The sequence below is a fragment of the Myotis yumanensis genome, unplaced genomic scaffold, assembly GCF_028538775.1.
Source record: "Myotis yumanensis isolate MYYU_CA2020_CCGP unplaced genomic scaffold, mMyoYum1.0.hap1 SCAF_15, whole genome shotgun sequence".
In the NCBI taxonomy this organism is placed as follows: Eukaryota; Metazoa; Chordata; class Mammalia; order Chiroptera; family Vespertilionidae; genus Myotis; species Myotis yumanensis.
The window spans coordinates 7,850,976-7,873,701 of NW_027223766.1; the positions used below are offsets into that span (position 1 = coordinate 7,850,976).

Consider the following 22,726-nt stretch of genomic DNA (forward strand, 5'->3'; position numbering starts at 1 on the left):
TTCCCTTTTGGCTTATATTTTGTAGTATGTCATTTTTCCTCCCTAACAACTTCTTTAAAACACCAGAAGCAATTTTGGACTACACATACAAGTTTCTATCTCGAAACTGAATGTTCTATGACATTACCCATTCTGCATGAAGCACGGTTTGCTTCCTGGGCTGGGAACATCAAGGGCAGCCACTGGTTCCTGAATTAATTCCAGGAACAAGAGTCAGGACACATAAGGCCAATAATACCAAACAAGCAAAACATAAAAGTGGAAGTTAAGTAAATGGAAAGCTGGAAGACAGCTTGACTCCAGGATAGAAGATAAGCAGGTCATGCTGCTTGGAGATGTCATTCCTTCTTAAAAAGGCAAGACTTTTCTCATTTAAAGCAAACACAAATAGGAAACCAAAAGTACGTACAAAGTTCTTAGACTTTACAGTAACCTAATGTGACACAATTTTCTTTTCTTTTGCAAGTCACCTGATGCAGTCTCTTCCTCCTCCTGGAGCCGTTGGTCACAGAAATCCACCAGTGCCATATAAGCATCTACCACCCCAGCTGTGGGCTGCGGGCACTGGCCGGAAGGGGCTTCCTCCTCAGCTGTCCTCGTGGCCTCGGAAAGGTGATGAAATGCTCTCTGGTGCAGCGCTGTGACCACCTAGAATTCACAGAGGTCTCAGAAAACCTGCCAGTGGGACTGAAGTTTTGTGGACAAACTCTACTTGTGAGGATAAAGGTAGAATACTTGTAATTCATTAGTCATCAATCCTATATAATAAAAGCCTAATATGCTAAGTGTCCGGTCGTCCGGTTGCCTGTTCAACCAAAGCGTAATATGCTAATGATATGCTAAGGCAGCTCAACTGCTCGCTATGACGTGCACTGACCACCAGGGGGCAGATGCTCCAACTGGTAGGTTAGCTTGCTGCTGGGGTCCTGCCGATCGGGACTGAGCGAGAGGGGCCGGACATGCCCTGGAATCCTCCTGTGGTCCCTCCCCGGCTGGCCAACCTCCCACGTCCCTCCCCAACCCCAATCATGCACTGGTGGGGTCCCTCGGCCTGGCCTTTGCCCTCTCACAATCCAGGACCCCTTGGGGGATGTCGGAGAGCCGGTTTCGGCCCGATCCTGCAAGCCAGGCTGAGGGACCCCACTGGTGCACGAATTTGTGCACCAGGCCTCTAGTATATATATAAAAACCTAAGCAACCATACGACTGGATGACTGGCTGGTAGCCATGACGCACATTGACCACCAGGGGGCAGATGCTCAATGCAGGAGCTGTTCCCTGGTGGTCAGTGTGCTCCCATAGCCAACCTCCTGCAGCTGGCCAACCTCCTGCGGTTCCTCCCCCCTGCTGGCCAACCTCCCACAGTCCCTCCCCCTGGCCAGCCAACCTCCTGTGGTCCTTCCCGCTGGCCGGCCGGCCCCGATTGACCCCAATTGCCGGCCAGGCCAAGGGACTCCACCCGTGCACAAATTCATGCACCAGGCCTCTAATGAAATAATAAATAGAGAAAGCTGGCTAAATGGAAAAGGGAGAGTCTGCCCTGATAGTGAAAGAGTAAGCAATTCCAGTAAGATCCTGAGCATATAAAATACAAACAAACAAAAAGAATAGACCACGTGTGGGCCAGATAGTCCCCTAGTCACACAGAGTGGGCACCAAAAGTCCATGTGGATCACACAGCCCGTCAGGAATTTGAAGAGCTGGAAGTTGGCTCCCTGTGCCAATGTCCTGCACAGATGTCAGTAACATTGTGAAAAGAAGAAGCAAGGCTACACAACTAAAATGAGGTGGCTCCTGGTGAGATGAGGAGAGGCTGGTAACTATGAAAATACAAAATGATTTTAAAAAGCAGGCACTAAATAAAAAAGTGAAAAGGGCTGGTCTGTCCCACAAACTAGTGGGAAACCTGAGTGGAGACAGATGGTGAAAACTCCATTAACAAAAGTCATGCAAGAACCATCCACATCATTTCAACACAAACTTCCTATTTTTAATGTTGAAAAAAGTGAATCATTTAAATAAACAGGAAAAACATGGAATATATCCATTTTCCACATAATAAATTTGGCTGGGCATAACTGTCAAATATATTATAAAAACGCAAAGTAATGCTCATTATTTATTTACTAGAGGCCCAATGCACGATATTTGTGCAAGAGTAGGCCTTCCTTCCCCCGGCTGCCGGCACCGGCTTCCCTCTGGCACCCGGGACCCGGGCTTCCCTCCAGCCGCCAGCAGGCACCTGGGACCCAGGCTTCCCTAGCAGCCCCGGCTTCATCCAGAAGGACATATGATCTAATTAGCATATTACGCTTTTATTATTATAGATTTTCTCTACTTATTCCTTTTTAGTTTTTAAGGTCCAGGTTAAAACTAACCCTACCTAGGATCCTGAAATAATGGCTCTCTCATCTCAGCTATCAAAAAGCATTTAACCGCCAAAACCGGTTTGGCTCAGTGGATAGAGCGTCGGCCTGTGGACTGAAGGGTCCCAGGTTCGATTCCGGTCAAGGGCATGCACCTGGGTTGCGGGCACATTCCCAGTAGGAGATGTGCAGGAGGCAGCTGATCGATGTTTCTCTCTCATTGATGTTTCTAACTCTCTATCCCTCTCCCTTCCTCTCTGTAAAAAATCAATAAAATATATATTTTTAAAAAAGGCATTTAACCTAATTCCTAAAGATTGGGAGTGAATTTCCATAATTCATTCTTTTGAAAACTGGTATATGATTATTCAAATAACATACTGTTTTTTAAAACTGTCTAATAAATCTTCATTTTAAGTAGTAGTTGAAAAGCAATAAAATGGAACAAAGTAGAATAAAGAAATTTCAGAGCTCTATATTTTGCCCCAAAGCTGTAGTATCTCTTTCTTGTTTTGTGCTTCACTTAATAGATAGATAATCCACTGGCAATCAGATTCCCCCTTGGAATCAGCAAAACGGACAACTATTGAGAATTCCCATTGACTGAAGTTACTGGAAGTATATCACAAAACCTTAAAGATTAAGAATTTAAGCCCAACCAGTGTTGCTCAGTGGTTGAGCGTCGATCTATGAACCAGGAGATCACGTTTCAATTCCCAGTCAAGGCACATGCCTGAGTTGCAGGTTTGGTACCCAGTGCGGGGTGCGCAGGAGGCAGCCAATCAATGATTCTCTCTCATCATTGATGTTTCTATCTCTCCCTCTTCCTTCCTCTCTGAAATTAATTTAAAAATATATTTTAAAAAAACAACACAAAATCTTATTGTGGTTTTAATTTGCATTTCCCTGATGACTAATGATGGGCATCTTTTCATTAAGTCTATTGGCCATCTTTGGAGAAGTGTTTATTCAGGTCCTCTGCCCATTTTTTAATTATTTTTTTTTTTTTGTGCTGAGTTGTATGTGTTCTTTATAAAGTTTGGATATTAACCTATCAGATGTATCATTGGCAAGTATCTTCTACCATTCAGTAGGTGGTCTTTCTGTTTTGTTAATGGTTTCCTTTGCAGTGTAAAAGCTTTTTAGTCCATTGTAGTCCCATTTGTTTATTTTTGCTTTTGATGTATTTGCCATAGGAGACATATATCGAAAAAAATATTGCTAAGACCAATATAAAATAGATTATTGACTATGTTTTCTTCTAAGAATTTTATGGTTTCAATTCTTAAATTTAAGTCTACAGTCCATTTTATTTTTTTATATGGTGTAAAAACTGGTCTCATTTCTTTCTTTCTTTGCATTTATCTGTCCACTTTTCCAACACCATCTATTGAAAAGATTATCTTTATTGTCACACTGGATATTGTCTCCTTGGTATAGCTTAATTGATCACATAGGTCTGATTTTCTGGGCTCTCTATTCTGCTCCATTGATGTATCTCTGTTTTTATGCCAGTATCATGTTGTTTTGATTACTATAACCTTGTTGAAGTCCAGCTGATGTGGCTCAGTGGTTGAGCGTTGACCTATGAACCAGAAGGTCATGGTTCAATTCCCAGTCAGGGCACATGCCCAGGTTGCAGGCTCAATCCCCAGTAGGGGGCGTGCACGAGGCAGTAGATCAATGATTCTCTCTCATCATTGATGTTTCTATCTCTCCATCTTCCTTCCTCTCTGAAATTAATTTAAAAATAGATTTTAAAAAACAAAACAAAATCTTATTGTATAGTTTGATATCAGGTACTGTGATACTTATTTTTCTTTCTCAAGATTGCTCTGGCAATCTTTTGGGACTCAATTAATATATTAGGATTATTTCTTCTAGTTTTATGCAAAATGCCATGGTATTTTGATCAAGATTACATTGAATCTGTATTTTCCTTCCAGTGTTATGGCCATTTAAATGATATTAATTCTTCCATACAATGAGCATGGTATATGTATCTTTTCATTTATTTGTATCTTCTCCAATGTATTTCTTCAATGTCCTATCGTTTTCCAAGTAATAGTCTTAACCCTTTGGTTAAAAATTTATCCCTTGGTATTTTATTCTTTTTGGTGCAATTGTAAATGGGACTTTCTTAATTTCTCTGATAGTATGTTATTGGTATATGAAAGTGCAATTATTTCTAAATATTAATTTTATATCTTGCTACTTTATGGACTTCATTAATTAGTTTTAATGCTTTCTTAGTGAAGGCTTTAGGGTTCTCTCTAGATAATATCAGGTCATGTGAAAATAATGACAGTTTTACTTCTTCCTTTCCAATTCAAATAATTTCACTACTTTTTCTTGTCTGATTGCTGTAGCTGGGACTTCCAATACTGTGTTGAATGAAAGTAGTGAAAGTGGACATCCTTTTCTTGTTCCTGATACTAAGGAAAAAACTTCCAGCTTTTCACCATAGAGTATGATGTGAGCTGTGGGTTTGTCATATATGGCCTTTATTATCCTGTGGTATGTTCCCTCTGTCCCTGCTTTTCTGAGAGTTTTTATCCTTCTGTTTATGTGGAGCATCACCTTAATTTGCAGATATTAAACAAACCTTGCACCTCTGGAATAAATCCCACTTGATCAAAGTATATGATCTTTTTAATACATTGCTAAATTTGAATTGCTAATAATTTGATTAGAATTTTTGCGTGTCTGTTCATCAGGGATATTGATCAGTAATTTTCCTTTTATTTTATTTTTTAATCTCTGTCTAGTTTTGGTATCGGGGTAATGCTGGCTTTGTAAAATGAGTTTGGGAATATTTTCTTCTTTAATTTTTTGGAATAATTAGAGAGTAGGCCTTAATTTTACTTTGAATATTGGTAGAATTCAGCCATCTGGTCAAAAACTTTTACTTAGTGGGTGTTTTATGATAACTGATTCAATTTCATTACCAGTTATCATTCTGTTCAAATTTTCTTTCTTCCCGATTTGTATAATTTGTTGTCACTTCTCCCCTTTCATTACTGATTTATTTGGGTCCTCTCTTTTTTACTTGGTGAGTCTGCCAGTAATTAAAGATTTGTCAATTTTGTCTTTTCAAAGAGCCAGCTCTTGTTTTCATTGACCTTTTCTGGTTTTTTTTTAAGACTCTCATTTATTTCTGCTATGATCTTTATTATTTCCTTCTTTCTACTCACTTTGGGCTTTGTTTGCTCTTCTTTTTCCAGTTCCTTTAGGTATTAATTTTAGATTGTTTGAGATTTTTCTTGTTTCTTAAGGCAGGCCTGTATTGCTATAGATTTCCCTCTTAGAAATGCTTTGATTATTCTCATACTTTGGGTCATTGTTTTCATTTTCATTTGTCTCAACGTATCTTGATTCCTCCTTGATCTCATAGTTAACCCATTTATTAATTAGTAGCATGTTGTTTATCTTCCATGTGTTTGTATGTTTCCCAGTTTTCTACTTGAATTTCATTTCTAATTTCATACCATTGTGATCACAGAACATGCTTGATATGATTTCATCCCCTTACATTTATTGAGTCTTGTTTCGTGGCTTAGCATGTGGTCTAATCTGGAAAATGTCTCATGTGCCCATGTATATTCTGCCTTTTTGGGGTGAAATGTCTAAAAATATCAATTAAATCCACCTGCTATAATGTGTCATTCAATGCCATGGTTTCCTTGTTGATTTTCTGTCTCCCTCTTCTCCCCCACATGTTTTTGTCATTATATTTTACCTCTTTGTGTGTGTGTATTCCTTACTATTGTATTTACACATAAATTCATACTTTTGACTTTTTTATTGATTCACTGTTCTTACTATTTGCCTTTGTGAGATTTTTTTCTGTTCTACATTTTATTTTAATTTTTTCTATTTTTCTACTTGAAGAAGTCCCGTCAAGATTTCATGTACTGCTAATTTAGTAGTGACTGATTCCTTCATCTTTTGTTTGCCTGGGAAAATATCTTTCCTACAATTCTAAAAGATAACCTTGCTGGATAGAATAATCTTGGTTATAAGTTTTATCTTTTATCACTTTTAATAGAACATGTAATTGACCTTTGGGCCAGCAAAGCTTCTGTTGAAAAATCATCTGATGGTCTTATAAGAAATCCCTTGCATGTAAGTTGATGATTTTCGCATGATACTTTTAGTATTCTCTTTGTCTTTAATCTTAGGCATTTTAGTTGTAGGTCTCTTTGGGTTCATTTTTCTTCCCCCTCACCTAGGATATGTTTTCCATTGCTTTTTCAGAGAGAGTGGAAGAGAGGGAGGGAGATGGGGGGAGGGGCAGAGAGACAGAGAGTAAAACATCAATGAGAGAGAGACACATCAACTGGCTGTGTCCTGCTCGCTCACTAACTGGGGGAAGGGAGCGAAGCACAACCCAGGCATGTACTCTTGAGCAAGAATTGAACCCGCAATCCTTAGGTGCGTGGGTGAACGCTCTAACCATTGAGAAACACCAGCCAGGGCTAGGGCTCTTTAGGTTCATCTTATTTAGGACTCTCTACACTTCTTGTACCTGGAAGTGTATTTCCGTCAAGAGTTTAGGAAATTTTTCAGTCATTATTTCTTCAAATAGAATTTGAATCTCTGTCTTTATCTCTTCTCTGATTGGGACCGCTAAAATGTAAATGTTGGTGCCATTAATATTGTCCCCACATGTCCCTTAAACTATCCTCATTATTTAAATTATTTTTTCTTTTTAGCTGTTCTGATTTGGTGTTTTCTGCTACCTTGTCTTCCAAATCGCTGATTCGATTCTCTGCTTTATTTAATCTGCATATTCTTTATTCAGTTTTGTAGCCTTAAACGCTGACTGGTTCTTTATAATATTTTCCATCTCTTTAAGTTCTCCTTGAGTTCTTCTGTTCTTCTCCCATGTTCACTGAGCATATTATAACCAGTGCTTTGAACTCTTTACCTAGTAGATTGTTTGTCTCTGTTTCATTTATATTTTTTTCCTGAAGTTTTGTTCTGTTTTATAGTTTGGGACCTGTTCCTTTGTCTCCTCATTTTTGCTGACTCTCTGTGTTTGTTTCCATATACTAGATATATCTGTTCCATCTCTTATTCTTGAAAGACTGGCCTTACGTAGGAGGTGTCCTGTGGGATCCAGTGGCAGTCTTCCTTGTCTCCTGAGCCAGGTGCTAGTGGTATCTGTGTGGGGGTTATATGTGCCGTCCTGATGTAGTTGGGCCTCAATTGCTGCTGGAATGCCAGTGGGAGGGGCTGGCACTCAGGGTGACTGGCTGTGAGAGTCACATGTGACTTCAGTGGATGAGCTCTTGAGCAGGGGCTGATTCCACAAAGTGGGAGTTGCTTTATGGGGCTCTGGTGCCAGCTGAGACTGTCCAATGGGTGTGCTGTGTCTGGATCCTCTTGAGAGGGGCTTTGGTATGGGTTAGGGTCAGCACAGCTTGTGCCTGGTTTGTGGTCACTTGGTAGGAGCTACAAATTGATCTGCAGTTGGTAGCTGCTTGTGTTGGGCTTCGAAGTGCATGAAAGAGCCAAGCCAGCTGTTGCTTGTGCTGGGCTTGTGGCTGCTCAGTTGGATCTAAGATTGGCCAACACTTACTCAAAGTTTGGGGCCACCTAGTGGGAAATACAATGTAAGCTAAAGCCGGTGGCTATTGTGTTGGGGCCACCTGGCAGGAGCTACAATGCACATTGATGCTGGCTACCGCTTGTGTGAAGCCGTGGACTTCTGAGAGTCTGATGCATGAGCCAAAGCTAGACAACACTCTTGTGAGGTTTGTGGATTTTTGGAGAGTTTGCAATATAAGCTAGGCAGGCTGCTCGTGGATACAGGCAGATGAGAGAGGCAAGGGAGGGCCCAGTGATCAAGGGCTCGGGTTATCAGGGAAATATGGGGTAGGGCAAATGTTAGCCAGGTTCATGGGGAGCACAGATGTAGTGCCCACCTGTGCTGGCCCAGTTGGGTGGGAAAAAGAGCTCAACGAAGGAAATGGCATGCCTACTAGTGTTTCCCTTCCCTGAGAGGGTTACCCTGTTCCCTAGCCCTGCAGCCCTCTCTCTGAAGTTATTCAATAGTTCCTCTCCATGTATCTCAGGCTTAGAGCCAGTGAATTTCTGCATGGGCCCTTTAGAAGTGGCATTTCAGTCTCACAGAGCCATTTGCCTCTCAACATCATCTCTGTTGGTGTTCAAAGCCAGATGTATGGGGACTCCTCTGTCCAGCACAGGTACCCTGGGCTAGGGAGGCTGGTGTGGGGCTGAGACCCCCTTGCTCCTCAGAGGGGCCTACAAAGCCAATCCATTCCTCTCATTTCTTAATTGCCACACTGTGGATGGAAGACCTACTGGTCTGCAATCGGACCCCCGCTACCTGTCTTGATGTGGTTTTTTCCTTATATCTTTAGTTATAGGCATTCTGCTCAGCAAAGGTTCAGGTGGTTCGTTCTATCACTGAGTTGTAATTATGATGTGATCTCAGGAGGTGGCAAGTTCAGTTGACCTACTCCATTCCAGTTGATCTTGACTCTGCCCTCTACCCATTATTTCTTTCATGCAGCCAAAAGGTCGCACATTAAAGACATACAACATGCAAACACGAAAAGTTCACTCTCGTAATAAACATTACCTTTTCTACATTCTCTGAAGTGGATCCAGAAAGTTCCAAGATTCTTCTAGCCTTGCTTTCCTCAATTTCAGCAAGGCAGCTTGGCTCACTGCTGAGAGCATTAGCTATGATCCGGTAAGTTGTACCCAAGAGAACATTATGGTCACGGAAAGCCAAAATATTTTTGCTTAAGTAGCTTGATGTGTTCTCACCTATTGGATTAAACACACACACACATACAAACTCACACAGGAGTTCTTTCAGAAGTAAATGAATACCATAAGGTAAAAAAAAAGTTTATAGTATATAAAAGTTGTCTTCTACTAAGAAATTAACTAAAATAAATCTTGATGTTATAAGAAACTAACTTCACACACTGGTTAGGTAGTCTTGAACTAATATTAATGAAAAATGTTCTTTGTTAGCAGTGACCATATCTAAGTACACAGAGGCTAAGCAAATAAAATACTAACTTTTATTCAAGTATCATTCTGCATTTTGTCACAGCACCTAATTCTATCTGTTACAAAGAATAAGAAATGGATTTATGCATAGCCATGAATAACCCATAGTTTTTTTGTGTGTGTGTTTTTCCTTTCTTTTTTTAAAATATATTTTTATTGATTTCAGAGAGGAAGGGAGAGGGAGAGATGGAAACATCAATGATGAGAGAGAATCATCTATTGGCTGCCTCCTGCACGACCCGCACTGGGGATTGAGCCCACAACCCAGGCATGTGCCCTTGACCAGAATCGAATCTAGGACCCTTCACAGGCCAACTTTCTTTCCACTGAGCCAAACCCGGTGGGGAACCCAGAGTTTTTTAATTGATACTATTACCTGTTGCTGATAAAACAACAGAGACTAGAGACTGCCATAAAGGTCTGATTCTTCCCGTTTAAAAAAAAAGCTGAAGGAGCTCATCACCATCAAAACAGTATTACAATAAACTGTAAAGGGACCTTTTTAAGAAGAAAATATGAATAAGAAAATATTGCAAAGAAAAAATTCTGACAAAAGCAAACATAATAAAATCAGTGAATCAATGAACACTAAAGCTAGTATAAAGGTTAAAAGGCAAAAGTAGGAAGATCATGAGTAAATACAACTGTAAATTAAGAGATACACACAAACACACGCATAAAAGAAATGGAAAAATGATGACAAAAACATAAACGTGAAGGGGGTAAGTAAAAATAGTAGTTTATTATGTCTTAAAACTTAAGCAACCATCAACTTAAAATACACTGCCATAAACACAGCTTGGTATATATGAAGTACAAGGTAACCACAAAGCAAAAATGTACAAGAAATATACAGGAAATAAAGAGAAAGAAATCCGAATACAATACTACAGAAAGTTATCAACACATGAGAGAAGAGAATAAGAGAATAAGAAAGGAACAGAGAAGAACTACAGAAACATTAATAAAACGGCTATAACTTCATACTATTACTACTTATTTTAAATGTAAATGGATTAAATACAAAAATCAAAAGACAAAAGGATAGGAGCTTTCCAAGATGGCTGCAGAGTAGCTGGAAGCTGTGCACACCTGCTCCCAGCCCCAAACCGGATTTACAGTGCAATTACAGAGCAATCAAGTTGGAAAACCAAGTGAGATACGGAACCATGATGGTGGCATAGGTAAACACCTGAAATTGCTGCCTCGCACAACCACTTCAAAAATACAACTAAAAGACAAAACGGACATCATCCAGAACCACAGGAAGGCTGGCTGAGTGGAAATTCTACAACTAGAAGGAAAGAGAAAAGCACACTGAGACTCAGAGGAGGTGCGGAAGTAAAGTGCAGAGGTACGGAGGCGCACTCGGAAAGGGCTGGCAACTGAGGACGCGGCTGTCTTTTTGAATTGGGAGGGAGACACAAGCTCCCGAATGCTCTGAACTCCAGTTCCGGGCGAGTCTCTGGGGACCCACACTCATACGGGGAGAAACTGGACTGTCTGGCATTGGTCAGAACTCAGGGCGGCTTTCTCTCAGAGGTACTTGCAGTGATTACCATGGGACAGAGACTCGGGGCCTCTTAGGGCAGGGCTGAGGATCAGCCATAGCTGTTTGCTCCACCCTGTTGATTCCCTGAGACCCCGCCCCACCCAAGCTGCGTGCAGAGGCTTTTGCATATGAATGCCCTGGCCCTTTGCAATCTAAAATTACCTAACAAACTGCAGCTGGGTCACAGAGTCCCAGAACATCCAAAAGAAGGCCCAACCTGAACCTGCAGTGAGACCACCTAGGGGGCAGCTAGAGTTGGAGTCTCGGGCAGAGACGGAGGGATTTGACTTTGAAGCCAGGACTACTTTCCCTTCATTGCATGCCTGACTGCGTGATCCCCAAGTAGGGGACCCACTAGGCCCATCTCAGCTAACTGGGTTCATCCTAGTCTCTCTTCAGAAGGCGGGGGAGGATGACCAGGAACCTCAAGGGAAAGGCGGAGAAGCCGACAGGCAGGCAGACCTCAGGGAACCTGGGTCTTATCACAGATTCGCTCCCAGCTCGAAGCTGGAAGAAGCCGACCCTTTTACAGATTAGCCCCTCTCACGTACACACAGGTCCAGTCAACACCGACACACACAGTGAACAGCACTGTAGCTTCAGAGAGGTAGCCCAAGGCTGGTCACACACAATGTCTGACAGCAGCCTGCACCTGAACCCCATCCAAATGGACCCAGAACCAACACAACCAGTAACGAGCTTCAGACCACACTAGAGCTCAACCAAACTAGCTACACAAGCAGCACACCCAAGGGTGGATCCTGGCAGGCACCAGGCCATGCTGGGAGCAACCCCTGCTCAGGGAACAGCCCCCGCACAGTAAATGGTAACCATCTGTAGTCACCGAGCCTGAAGGGTTAATCCACCCACAAAGGGCCAACAGCAATCAAGCCTCAACTACAAACAACAAGGGGGTTGGGGGATTGGGGGTGACACACACATACTTCACAAGAGACTTTCCTGGAGCATGGAGCTCAGACGATCTGGAAGACTGCCACAGCCCAAAAAGAACCGCCAGACTGCACCTATACAGCAGCTTGCACACCATGGTTGGGATGGAGCCCCACAGCCAGCCAGCCTGAGGCGAGATCCCACCCACAAATGGGCCAACGGCAATCAAGACTCAAATACAAAAGGAGGGCCCACATAACCCACACAAGAGACCTTCCTAGAGCATCCAGCTCAGGCGATCAAGGAGCTGCTCCACTGGGCCCCATAGGACACACTCCATAGGCAACCCCATGAACACTGGGAGCCACAGCAGTTCTATCTAATAAATAGTAACCAACACAAAGAGACAGCCAAAATGGGGCACAAAGAAACAGGTCCCAAATGAAAACACAGAGGAATCTCCAGAAAAAGAGCTAAATTAAATGGAGACAAGTAAAATATCAGATATATAATTCAAAGTAATGGTTCTAAAGATGCTCAAGGAACTTAGTAAGAGCTACAATAGCATGAAAAAAACATAAACTCATGAAAAATAACAGTCGGAAATCAAGAGTACCATATCTGGCATCAAATACACTGGAAGGAATGAAAGTAGGTTAGATAAAGCAGAGGATTGAATCAGTGATTTGAGCGACAAGGGAGAATAAAACACAAACCAGAGTAGCAAAAGGAAAAAAGAATTAAAAAGAATAAGGATAGCCCTAGCCAGCTTGGCTCAGTGGATAGAGCGTCAGCCAGCAGACTAAAGGGTCCTGGGTTCGATTCTGACCAAGGGCACATGCCCGGGTTGCAAGCCAATCAATGCTCCCCTATAGGGAGTGTGCAGGAGGCAGCCAATCAATGATTCTCTCTCATCATCAATGTTTCTACATATCTCTCCCTTCTCTGAAATCAATAAAAATACATTACAAAAAAAGAATGAGGATAGTTTGAAAGAACTTTGGAACAATATGAAAACCTAACAATAGCTGCATCATAGGGGTACTGAGGAGAAGAGAAGTGGGTTAACTGGATGAAGGAAGGTGAAGAGATTAGTCAAAGAAGGTATCTGCATCGCCTATGGACACAGACAACAGTGTGGTGAAGGCGTGGGGGGCAGCACACGAGGGCTGGGTGGAGGTGGGGGGATATCTCTAACAGTGGCAACAATAAAAATAAAGAAAAAAAAAGACAAAATGATAAAGACGATGTGGTACATATATACCATGATTATTCAGCTGTGAAAAATAATGAAATCATACCATTTGCAACAGCAGAGATGAACCTAGAGGATAGTGTGCTAAGAGAAGTCAGACAAAGACAAATACTATATGATTTCACATATATGTGGAATCTGAAGAACAAAATAAACGAACTAAGAAAACAAAAACAAACTCATAAATAATAAAACAAACTGATGCTTGCCCGATGGAAGGAGGGTTGAGGCTAACTGAAAAAATGAAGGAATTAAGAAGTACAAAGTGGCAGTTACAAAACAGCCATGGAGATATAAGGTATAGAGAATATAGTTAATAATATTATAATAACTATATATGGTGCCAGATGGTGCAAGATTCACCAAGGGAATCGCTTTGTAAATTATTTAACTATCTCACCACTATACTGTACACCTGAAACTAGTATAACATTGAAAGTCAATTGTAGTTAAAAAAATTTTTAAAGTAAAGGTCTGGTTTTTCATGTTACTGTGTGGCTCTAGGAAAGATGATCCAGCCTTGAATAATCTTGCAGCGATGTGGAAGGTGGTGTGAGAGATGTGAGAGATGTGAGAAGGCAGTGTGAAAGAGAAAGGGTGCTCTCTCAGCAAAGGCCATCAACCACACCACCTGCTCATCCATGGGATGACCATCCTCTGACTGATTCGTCTCACATACACGACCATAACCACTGGCTCTGCTTATTTCACAAGGCTGATTCAAAGTCAGCCAAACCATAACTACTAAATCAGTAAAATTATTTTTATAAGTACCAACTTTTATCTTCATATCAGCACACTCCTCCTATCCCTCCATCCCCCTCAAAGAAAAAACAACAACAACCCATTAAATATTTAAACCATTGTAAGGATGATTTTATGATCCTGGGACCAATATAGAAAGACTGTTTTTCTTGTCTGCATATTTACTGAGGCAGATACTCTGATATGATACCCTGTCCTGCTGAAGAGTCAAATTTGGAAATATAATTGGGAGCATGTTCCATAATGGTGCTCCTATGTACCTTTGGATATATGGTAACAGAGCTAGCATACCAGGTCCAAAAAATAATTAAGAGGAAGGTTTTCTCCCCTGAGTCTTAACAGGTATATTGTTATGAAAAGAGAAGATCTGAAGAAGAAAAAAGCTTTTTAATGTCTTATTTTACAAAGTAATTCTTATATGTAAACATTAAGATTCATAATTTAACTAAATATGAAAGAGGCTTTTACTTTCAATTCCATTTTATAGATACAGAAATAAAAGCTCCAAATGCCGTATGCACTAGCAATACTAAACTATAAAGTACCTTGGCTCCAAATATTTAATAAAATTATAAATACTTAATTGCCAATGTCAGACAAATCAACACAAATAATAGTTTTAGAAGACTACAGAGATGTAATATAGAATAGCATTCTTAAACTTGTATAGATAGAGCAGTTTCATACCCAACAAAGAGACTGTTTTCAACACGGAAAGAATCTGCTCCGGACGATTCTGGGTCTGGCTCTGGCTGTGTCTGAGCCGACAGTAGCTATGCACCCATCTCACCAGCCACTCATCTCTTGTTTTTGATTCTTTATGCAGGTCCTTCAATAGTTTCAAGGCAAGTGAGAAATTGTTCTATGTAATAGAAGAGAGAAAGGAGTACAATGACATAAATGTAAATTTAGAAATAAAAGCATTTTACAAAAGAAGTTTTTTGTTAATTGGCCTGGTTCCCTTATGGATGACAATTCACCTTAGAGCAGCTAATCCATCTCCTTAGCTTACATTAAATGTCTTTTTATTTATCACGTGGATATAATTCACATTTACAGTATGCAATTCAGTGTCTTTTAATATATTCAAAAGCTGGGTAATCATCACCACTGTCTCATTCAAAACATGTTCATCAACCCCAAAGAAACCTTTGATGTCAGAGGAATCGTGGCACGAGAGGTCCCCTTGATCTCTCCCTTGAAGTGACAACAATTTGAACAGTTACAAGTTTAAGAATGAATATGCTGCTCAACACAGAAACACGTATGAGAGATCCGTGTATTGAAACACTGTAAGGTGAGTGGGAAGGGAGCACTACTGAGAGGGTGCCAGGGAGGCAGCCGGGAGGTCACTGCTGGTCTCAGCCGGGGAAGAATCAGGTTGCCACTGGCACTCCCTTCAGCCAGGACCAGGAGAGGGATGCAGTGAGCATTCCTGTGGGAGTGGTTGCTATGCATTGCAGCTAAACCCAGTGACCTGGGCAGGGATGAAGGACCAAGGTGCAGCCACAGCTGTCTGGCAACTGCCAATGCCAGGCAAAAAAACAAAGCCACCAAGCCTGGCCATCTCCCCTCAGGCTCCAGGAGCTAGCAGGGGACCGCAGAAGAAGCTGTAGCAGTGAGTGCTGGGACAGAACACAAACCTTCTCTCCTATGCACCAAATCCCTGCTATCATAACTTCATAATCTACTTAAGACCTGCCTTCTTTCTGCTTTTACTTCCTTCCATGTCCAACTAAGCAAACCCATCATCCCCACCATTCTCTTAGTGATACTCTCAGATCATTAGCCTTTAGGTGTCATTTGCCAGGTGTCACCCCTATCTGGCAAAACCACACTCTGTGTTCATCAAAATGCAAGCCTTTTCTGCTCTTACACGTACAACGTCACTGCAGGCAACACTAGCCGGTTCAGTGCTGTCTAAAAATCCGAGTGTGGTCGACTTTCCCCACACAGTCCAGAGTCATCTTTAAAACCTCCTCACTTTCCTCAATTCTCCTACCTGCTCACTCGCTGCAGTTGACTTCACCTCCTACTTCTCAGAGAACACAGATGAGCTCTCTCACTCTTCCTCACGTGGAAGCGCATTCTTCCTTCCCGCCCTCCATTCTGATAGCAGACTCACCTTTGCCCCGAGTCCTGTCCCCACCAGCCTCCACAAGGAATCTTATTTTACCAGTGACTCCTCCTCTGTATGTCCAATCCCTCCTGATGAGTTCCTTCCATTAGGATTTAAACATCTCCGGTCTCTTTTATCTTAGAATTCCTCCTGACCTCCCTTGCTTCTTGTCATGGCTTCTTTAGGAGCAGCCTGTGCTCACTGTCTATGTTCTCTCCTCCAGCTTTTACCCAGTCCACCATCCACTATAATCTGACTTCTGTTACTCCAGTGAACTAGTTCTCACCAAACTCAGCAGCAACCTCCTTATGTTACATGCAAGGGCACTTTCAATCTTGAAAACTTCACTCTCTTTGGTAACTGACACTGATAATTTCTGGTTCTTACCCTGTGGTCTCACAGTGCCTTCGTAGGCTCCTCCTCCTGTGTTCACCCCAAAACTGTTGGTCTGTTTTGGGGACTGATCCTGGTTATCTTATCTACTTCCATGGTTTCAATGACTATCCACATGCTAATCGCATTGAGACCTCTATTGCTAGCATAACTCTTTTTCTCCAGAGCTTCAAATTTCTTATGTACAACTTAGTGAAGGGAAATTACAACTTGTTTGTCTTCAAGGCCTTGCAAATTCAACATGTCTCAAACTGAAGATATCATCTGCCCCAAAAACTACTCTTCCTTCTTTATCCCCATCCACCCAGCTTCTCAGGTTAAAAACCTGGTTATCATCCTTCCTCCTCACAAACACAATTAGTCATCATGTCTCATTTGAGCAAACCCTCTCAATTTTCTTAAATCTGCCCACTCACCTCCATTTCCATGACCTCTAACCTAGATATGGCCACCATCATCTCTCACATGGATTAATATAAAAGCTTGCTAATCCTTTGCCCTTTCTTAGATCATTTCTTCTCACTACATCAAAAATGCATTTTAAAATTGCACATCTGATCACCTTGATCGCAGAGCTTTCTTGCACAAAGTTGCACAGCCATTCAGTAGGCGCTGAAATTTAACCTCTGCCCCACTCAGGAAACCAAGTGCTCAGCGTCACTCCTGGGTCTTATGTGTTATTCCTGCTACCCCATTTCATCCTTGAGTTCCCAACTTAGACATCACCTTCTACTCCAAGCTTCCTTTGTTTCCATAAGACTGTCAGGTGTCCTTCTCATGAGGTTTTTAATATTATGTATTATAATTGTCCACTTGTCTCTATTTTTTTCAACATGGTATCTCTAGCACCTAGTGAAATGCTTGGTAATAAAAAAAGGCAAAACTCAAATTTCACTTCTGCTACTTTTGACATTTTGAAGAGTATGAGAAGGTAAAATAAACTGAAGGTGTTTTTTTTCTCTTTTTTAGAAAAAATTTTTAAATTAAATCTTTATTGTTCAGATTATTACATTGGTTCCTCTTTTTTCCCACCATAACTCCCCTCCACCCAGTTCCCACCCCTCCCTCCGCCCTCACTCCCCACCCACTGTCCTCTTCCATAGGGGCACAATTATTGTCCAATCTCTTCCCGCATCCCCCACACCCCTTTCCCCCGCAAGAATAGTCAGTCCATTCTCTTTCTATGTCCCTGATTCTATTATAATCACCAGTTCATACTGTTCATCAAATTATTTATTCACTTGATTTTTAGATTCACTTGTTGATAGATGTGTATTTGTTGTTCAAAATTTGTATCTTTACCTTTTTCTTCTTCTTCCTCTTCTTAAAGGATACCTTTCAGCATTTCATATAATACTGGTTTGGTGGTGATGAACTCCTTTAGTTTTTCCTTATCTGTGAAGCTCTTTATCTGACCTTCAATTCTGAATGATAGCTTTGCTGGATAAAGTAATCTTGGTTGTAGGTTCTTGCTGTTCATCACTTTGAATATTTCTTGCCACTCCCTTCTGGCCTGCAAAGTTTCTGTTGAGAAATCAGCTGACAGTCGTATGGGTACTCCCTTGTAGGTAACTGACTTTCTTTTCTTTGCTGCTTTTAGGATACTCTCTTTGTCTTTTGCTCTTGGCATTTTCAATTATGATGTGTCTTGGTGTGGTCCTCTTTGGATTCCTTTTGTTTGGGGTTCTATGCGCTTCCTGGACTTGTAAGTCTATTTCTTTCACCAGGTAGGGGAAGTTTTCTGTCATTATTTCTTCAAATAGGTTTTCAATATCTTGCTCTCTCTCTTCTTCTGGCACCCCTATAATTCGGATGTTGGTACGCTTCAAGCTGTCCCAGAGGCTCCTTACACTATCTTCGTATTTTTGGATTCTTTTTTCCTTTTGCTTTTCAGGTTGGGTGTTTTTTGCTTCTTCATATTTCAAATCTTTGACTTGATTCTTGCGATCCTCTGGTCTGCTGTTGATATCATCTGATGACTTAAATTATTCCTTTTCTCTCCATCTCCAACATTACTGGTATTGATAACTAACTCTATTTACCCCATTTTTTATGTGTGAATATTGCAGAAAAATTCTGAAAAGCTAACGTGTCACATGAAAGATATTTGGTATTTTGGTGATTTTCACATATTTCCAACTAATATATTTATGATCCGTTTCTTTCCTCCTCTTTTCTCGTCATGCTCCCCTCTCTCCCCTCAGGTGGGGAACTCTGAGCAGCAGTGCAGCAGTGGAGAGCGTTCTTTGTCTCTCCATCTGGGATGAATACCCTGACTTCTCACTAAGAAGCTACATGCACCCCCTCCTCAGCCATGTGTCATGGATGGCCTCTCCTGCTTGTAATCGAGCTAAAGTAGTGGGAGACAATGGCTGGTGCTTCCTGGAAAAAAAACCCAAACATGCTTTTTGTGTTTGGTTTCATTTCTGCCAAGAAATAAGAGAAAAACCATTTCCAGGAAGATGTGGTATGGAAGAAGTAAGGTATAAAACATTCACAGCTATTTCCAACCACAAAGGGTGAGCTGGAGCTGCCAGAGTGCTGCTATGTAGAGTCTGAGCACTGAACCACTATGGTGGAAGGGAGAACCCACAGAGAGAAAGCAGGTCCTAGTCTTGGAAAGCTAGCTCTTCTAGACTTTGCATTTATGGGTACTAACAACTTTCCTTTATCCACTTGGGCTGCTTTGGGTTGGGTTTTCTGTTATTTGTAATATAAAGATTCCTAAATGATATAACATCTATCTCAGAGAAAAATCTATAAGTGAACACAAACTTACAAAACAGAAATATTTATTACTTCTACTAGAAGTAGAAAGCAACATTCTTTGTTTTATAATACCAATCAATTTAGGGTTATTAAAAAAAACAAGCTCTCCCAGTCTGTTCAAATATGATTTGATACACTTAAATAGTTTATATGCAACTTTTAAGTAAAGCATGATTATATGTTAATAAAGGGTCGAATTATCAAATGATAGAATTCTACAAACTAAATCTAAATATAATTTGTAACTAACTGGCAAGCATTAATTTTGCTAAAGCTCAAACCTGATATTAAGCTTATTTCCTTTTTCAATAACAGAAAATAATTATTTTGGTGGTTGTTTTTTTAATCCTCACCCGAGGATATTTTTCCATTTATTTTTAGAGAGTGGAAGAGAGAGGGAAAGATAGAGATATATCGATGTGAGAGAAACACATCAATTGTTTGCCTCATGCACGCACCCTGACCAGGGCCCAGGAGGAGCCTGCAACCGAGGGACATAAATCTGAGTACCTACCTGCTTCCTTGCGCTCTCTATCATCTTCATCTTCATGGAAAACTTACAGCTCTTGATCAGAGAGCAAATGTCTTCTTCCTGCTCCCGCCCTTCCATCCTGTCACAGGAATCTGCATCCCCATCTATGTCCATACTGTGATCATCTGGAAGAGTAAGTTTCTCCTCTATTTTGCTGAGAAAGAAACATCTACACAAAACAAAGAAAAATGAGAATTTACGCCTCATGAAAGAAATCTTTGACATATAGGACACACTACTGGATAGCATTTACAGACAAAAATTTTATATTTATTAAAATTTTGCTCATTTTCTGGACTGTATATGTACACTCTAGGTACTGGATTTAATCTCCATCTTAATTAACTCTTTAAACATCACCAAGGATATTTCACAGAATTTTCCAGATATCATTCATCGTCTCTACCTCCACAAAAATAAAGCATTTAAACTCACAATTTTCTCTCTTAAAGGACAATATGCTAGTACCCTGTGTTGAGCCAAAAATCATTTTTCTCCTTATATCTCCCAATCTAAACTTCTACTCTCAAAGGTGAAAAATATAAAGCAGCAAACAGGTTATAGTCACTGAAAATATTAAAAGATAACACTGTATTGCTATAAAATTATTTTTATTTGTACCACAATTTACATATTTGACTTTGTTCTAGTGATTTTATTTTCATTGTTAGCAATACTGGCAAACGTACAAAAGTCACCACTGCTGAAATATCAACTAATTTCCTCTTCATCTAGGAACTAATTTCAATTTTCTTAGAAAAACTGTGGCCAGATAAACTAGTATGTCTCATATATACCTTTCTTTTGTTTCTGTGGTTATTCCAAAGACACAAGCTTCTCTAGTAATCTACCTGCTTCTGTGCTCCTTGCCCCCTCACCCAATACAAGGGCATTCCCTCCCTCCTAAGAGCTGCTACTATTTTTTTAAGTTTCGAATTTTTAATTATAAGAATAAGCAAGTACAAGTAATGGAAGAATCCCACTGGTGCAATCCAATAACAACACCATCTACAAAAACTCTCTTCCGCTGGTTCACAGATGTAAATGTAAGAACTACCTAAAACTGCAACATTTCTAGAAGGAGAAAAGACACAGGGGAATAATTCTGCACGATTTGCCTGGAATATCAGCTTGAAGGGGCACTTGCTACTCAATTGTGAGACAATTTAAACATGAAATAATTAAGGACAATAATGGATTACACTCCATTAAATAAAACTGGAGTCCATGATTCTATATTGATAATTAAAATTTAAGTAAACAAATAAATGAACAGATGGGGAGAAGGGAGGGCTCTTCCTTACAACAGGACGTAGACTGATAAACATGGAACAAGTAGTGGGAAATTATCACCTTGCAACTAATATTGTCAAGATTGGCTTGAGCTAAGAGTAATGCACAGGTATGAAAAGCAGAGTGTTCCAATGAGAAGCAGGATATATGCAAGTCTCAAAGTATCTCCCACATTGCTTATAAGCTGCAAAGGAAATAAACAGGCATTTACACTGGAGAGACAGGACAATATTTTAACTAGGGAATCAAAATTACTATAATCAGTAAAAGGCAGATGGATACTCTGCGCTTCCAGATGTGATAGCCTGAGAAGAATACTTCACTTCAGTGGTATTCTGGCTAGGGATGCATCATCTGAATGCAGCTAACCATAAGGATATATAGACAAACAAACTGAGGAACCTTCCACAAAAGTATCAATGGCATGAAAAAAGTCTGAGGAACTGTTCCAAATTAAAGGAGACTAAAAGAGATACCAACTAAATGCAGTATATAACTCTGGACTGGATCCTGTCTTAGAAGGGGAGAAAATGCTTTAAAAGGCTTTAATGTGACAATTGACAAAACTGAAATTGAGGCTGTAGCTTAAAAATAAAAACTGTAAAGTTATTCTTGCACTGTGATTACTCTTTGAAAGAATACTTTTTGTAGGAAATGTACACTGGTAAGTAAAGAGGTAAGGGTTCTTATGTATACAACTTACCCTCAAATGGTTCAGAAAATAAATGTGTATGTGGAGAGAGAATTAAAAAGCTAATCTGGCAACATGTTAAAAAACAGTGAAGCTGGGTAAAAGGTACACAGAAGAGTTTTATTTTTCTTGCAACCATTCAATAGATAAGAACTTATCCCAAAATAAAAAGTAAAAGAAGTATACAAAATTAAAAGTATAAAAAGTAAATTAAAATATAATGGCAAGACTATCACATGAGGGGTCAGGGTCCTTGAATCCTACTGACTGTATATATTTGTGCATATGATTAATAACTGCCTTCTGGATTACCCAGGGTTGTTAAGGTTGAGGAAAAGAAAATGATCTCAGGCCGGGGAAGGTGATATATACATACACACACACACACACACACACACACACATATTTATGTATGTGTGTGTGTGTGTGTGTGTGTGTGTGTATATATATCTCATATCCTATATAATAAAAGGGTAATATGTAAATTGACCGGTTGCTATGACGCACACTGACCACCAGGGGGCAGACGCTCAACGCAGGAGCTGCCCCCTGGTGGTCAATGTGCTCCCACAGTGGGAACGCTGCTCAGCCACAAGCTGGGCTGGTGAGCGCAGCGGTGGTGGTGGGAGCCTCTCCTGCCTCCACAGCAGCACTAAGAAAATCTGACTGAGGAAGTTCCTCCGCCCTCTCCCCAACCCCCTCCTCCCCCCCCACCCCCCGCCGGCTCCCAGCCAGGAGTGGGCCTAAGCCACAGTTGGACATCCCCCAAGGGCTCCTGGACTGCTAAAGGGTGCAGGCCCGGCTGAGGGGAGCCCCCGACCCCCCTGCAGTGCATGAATGTCATGCACCAGGCCTCTATTATATATATATATATAAAATTATGTAATAGAGTTGGTAGGCAGGAGGCAAGAAAGTTATGAAAACAGAATAATAAAAAATCATTAAGCAGCATTCTCTTTATTGCCATATCACTACCTAATATTTAGCCCTGAAACAGAAGCACATGGACCACTGCCCTGCTGCTCCCTGGCCCTCTCTCATTGCCAG

General features: G+C 40.8%; 1 protein-coding gene across 1 annotated transcript in view; it reads right to left on the reverse strand.

Moving 5' to 3' along the window:
- The window catches only part of PRKDC (protein kinase, DNA-activated, catalytic subunit), a 199,887-nt gene that overhangs the window by 17,726 nt on the left and 159,435 nt on the right, over window positions 1-22,726 (reverse strand). The window contains exons 69-72 of the mRNA XM_070392843.1: window positions 19,678-19,864; window positions 14,570-14,744; window positions 8,977-9,167; window positions 471-648 (exon numbers count right to left, since the gene is read on the reverse strand). Coding sequence (XP_070248944.1) covers window positions 471-648; window positions 8,977-9,167; window positions 14,570-14,744; window positions 19,678-19,864 — 731 coding nt within the window. The remainder of the gene's footprint in view (window positions 1-470; window positions 649-8,976; window positions 9,168-14,569; window positions 14,745-19,677; window positions 19,865-22,726) is intronic.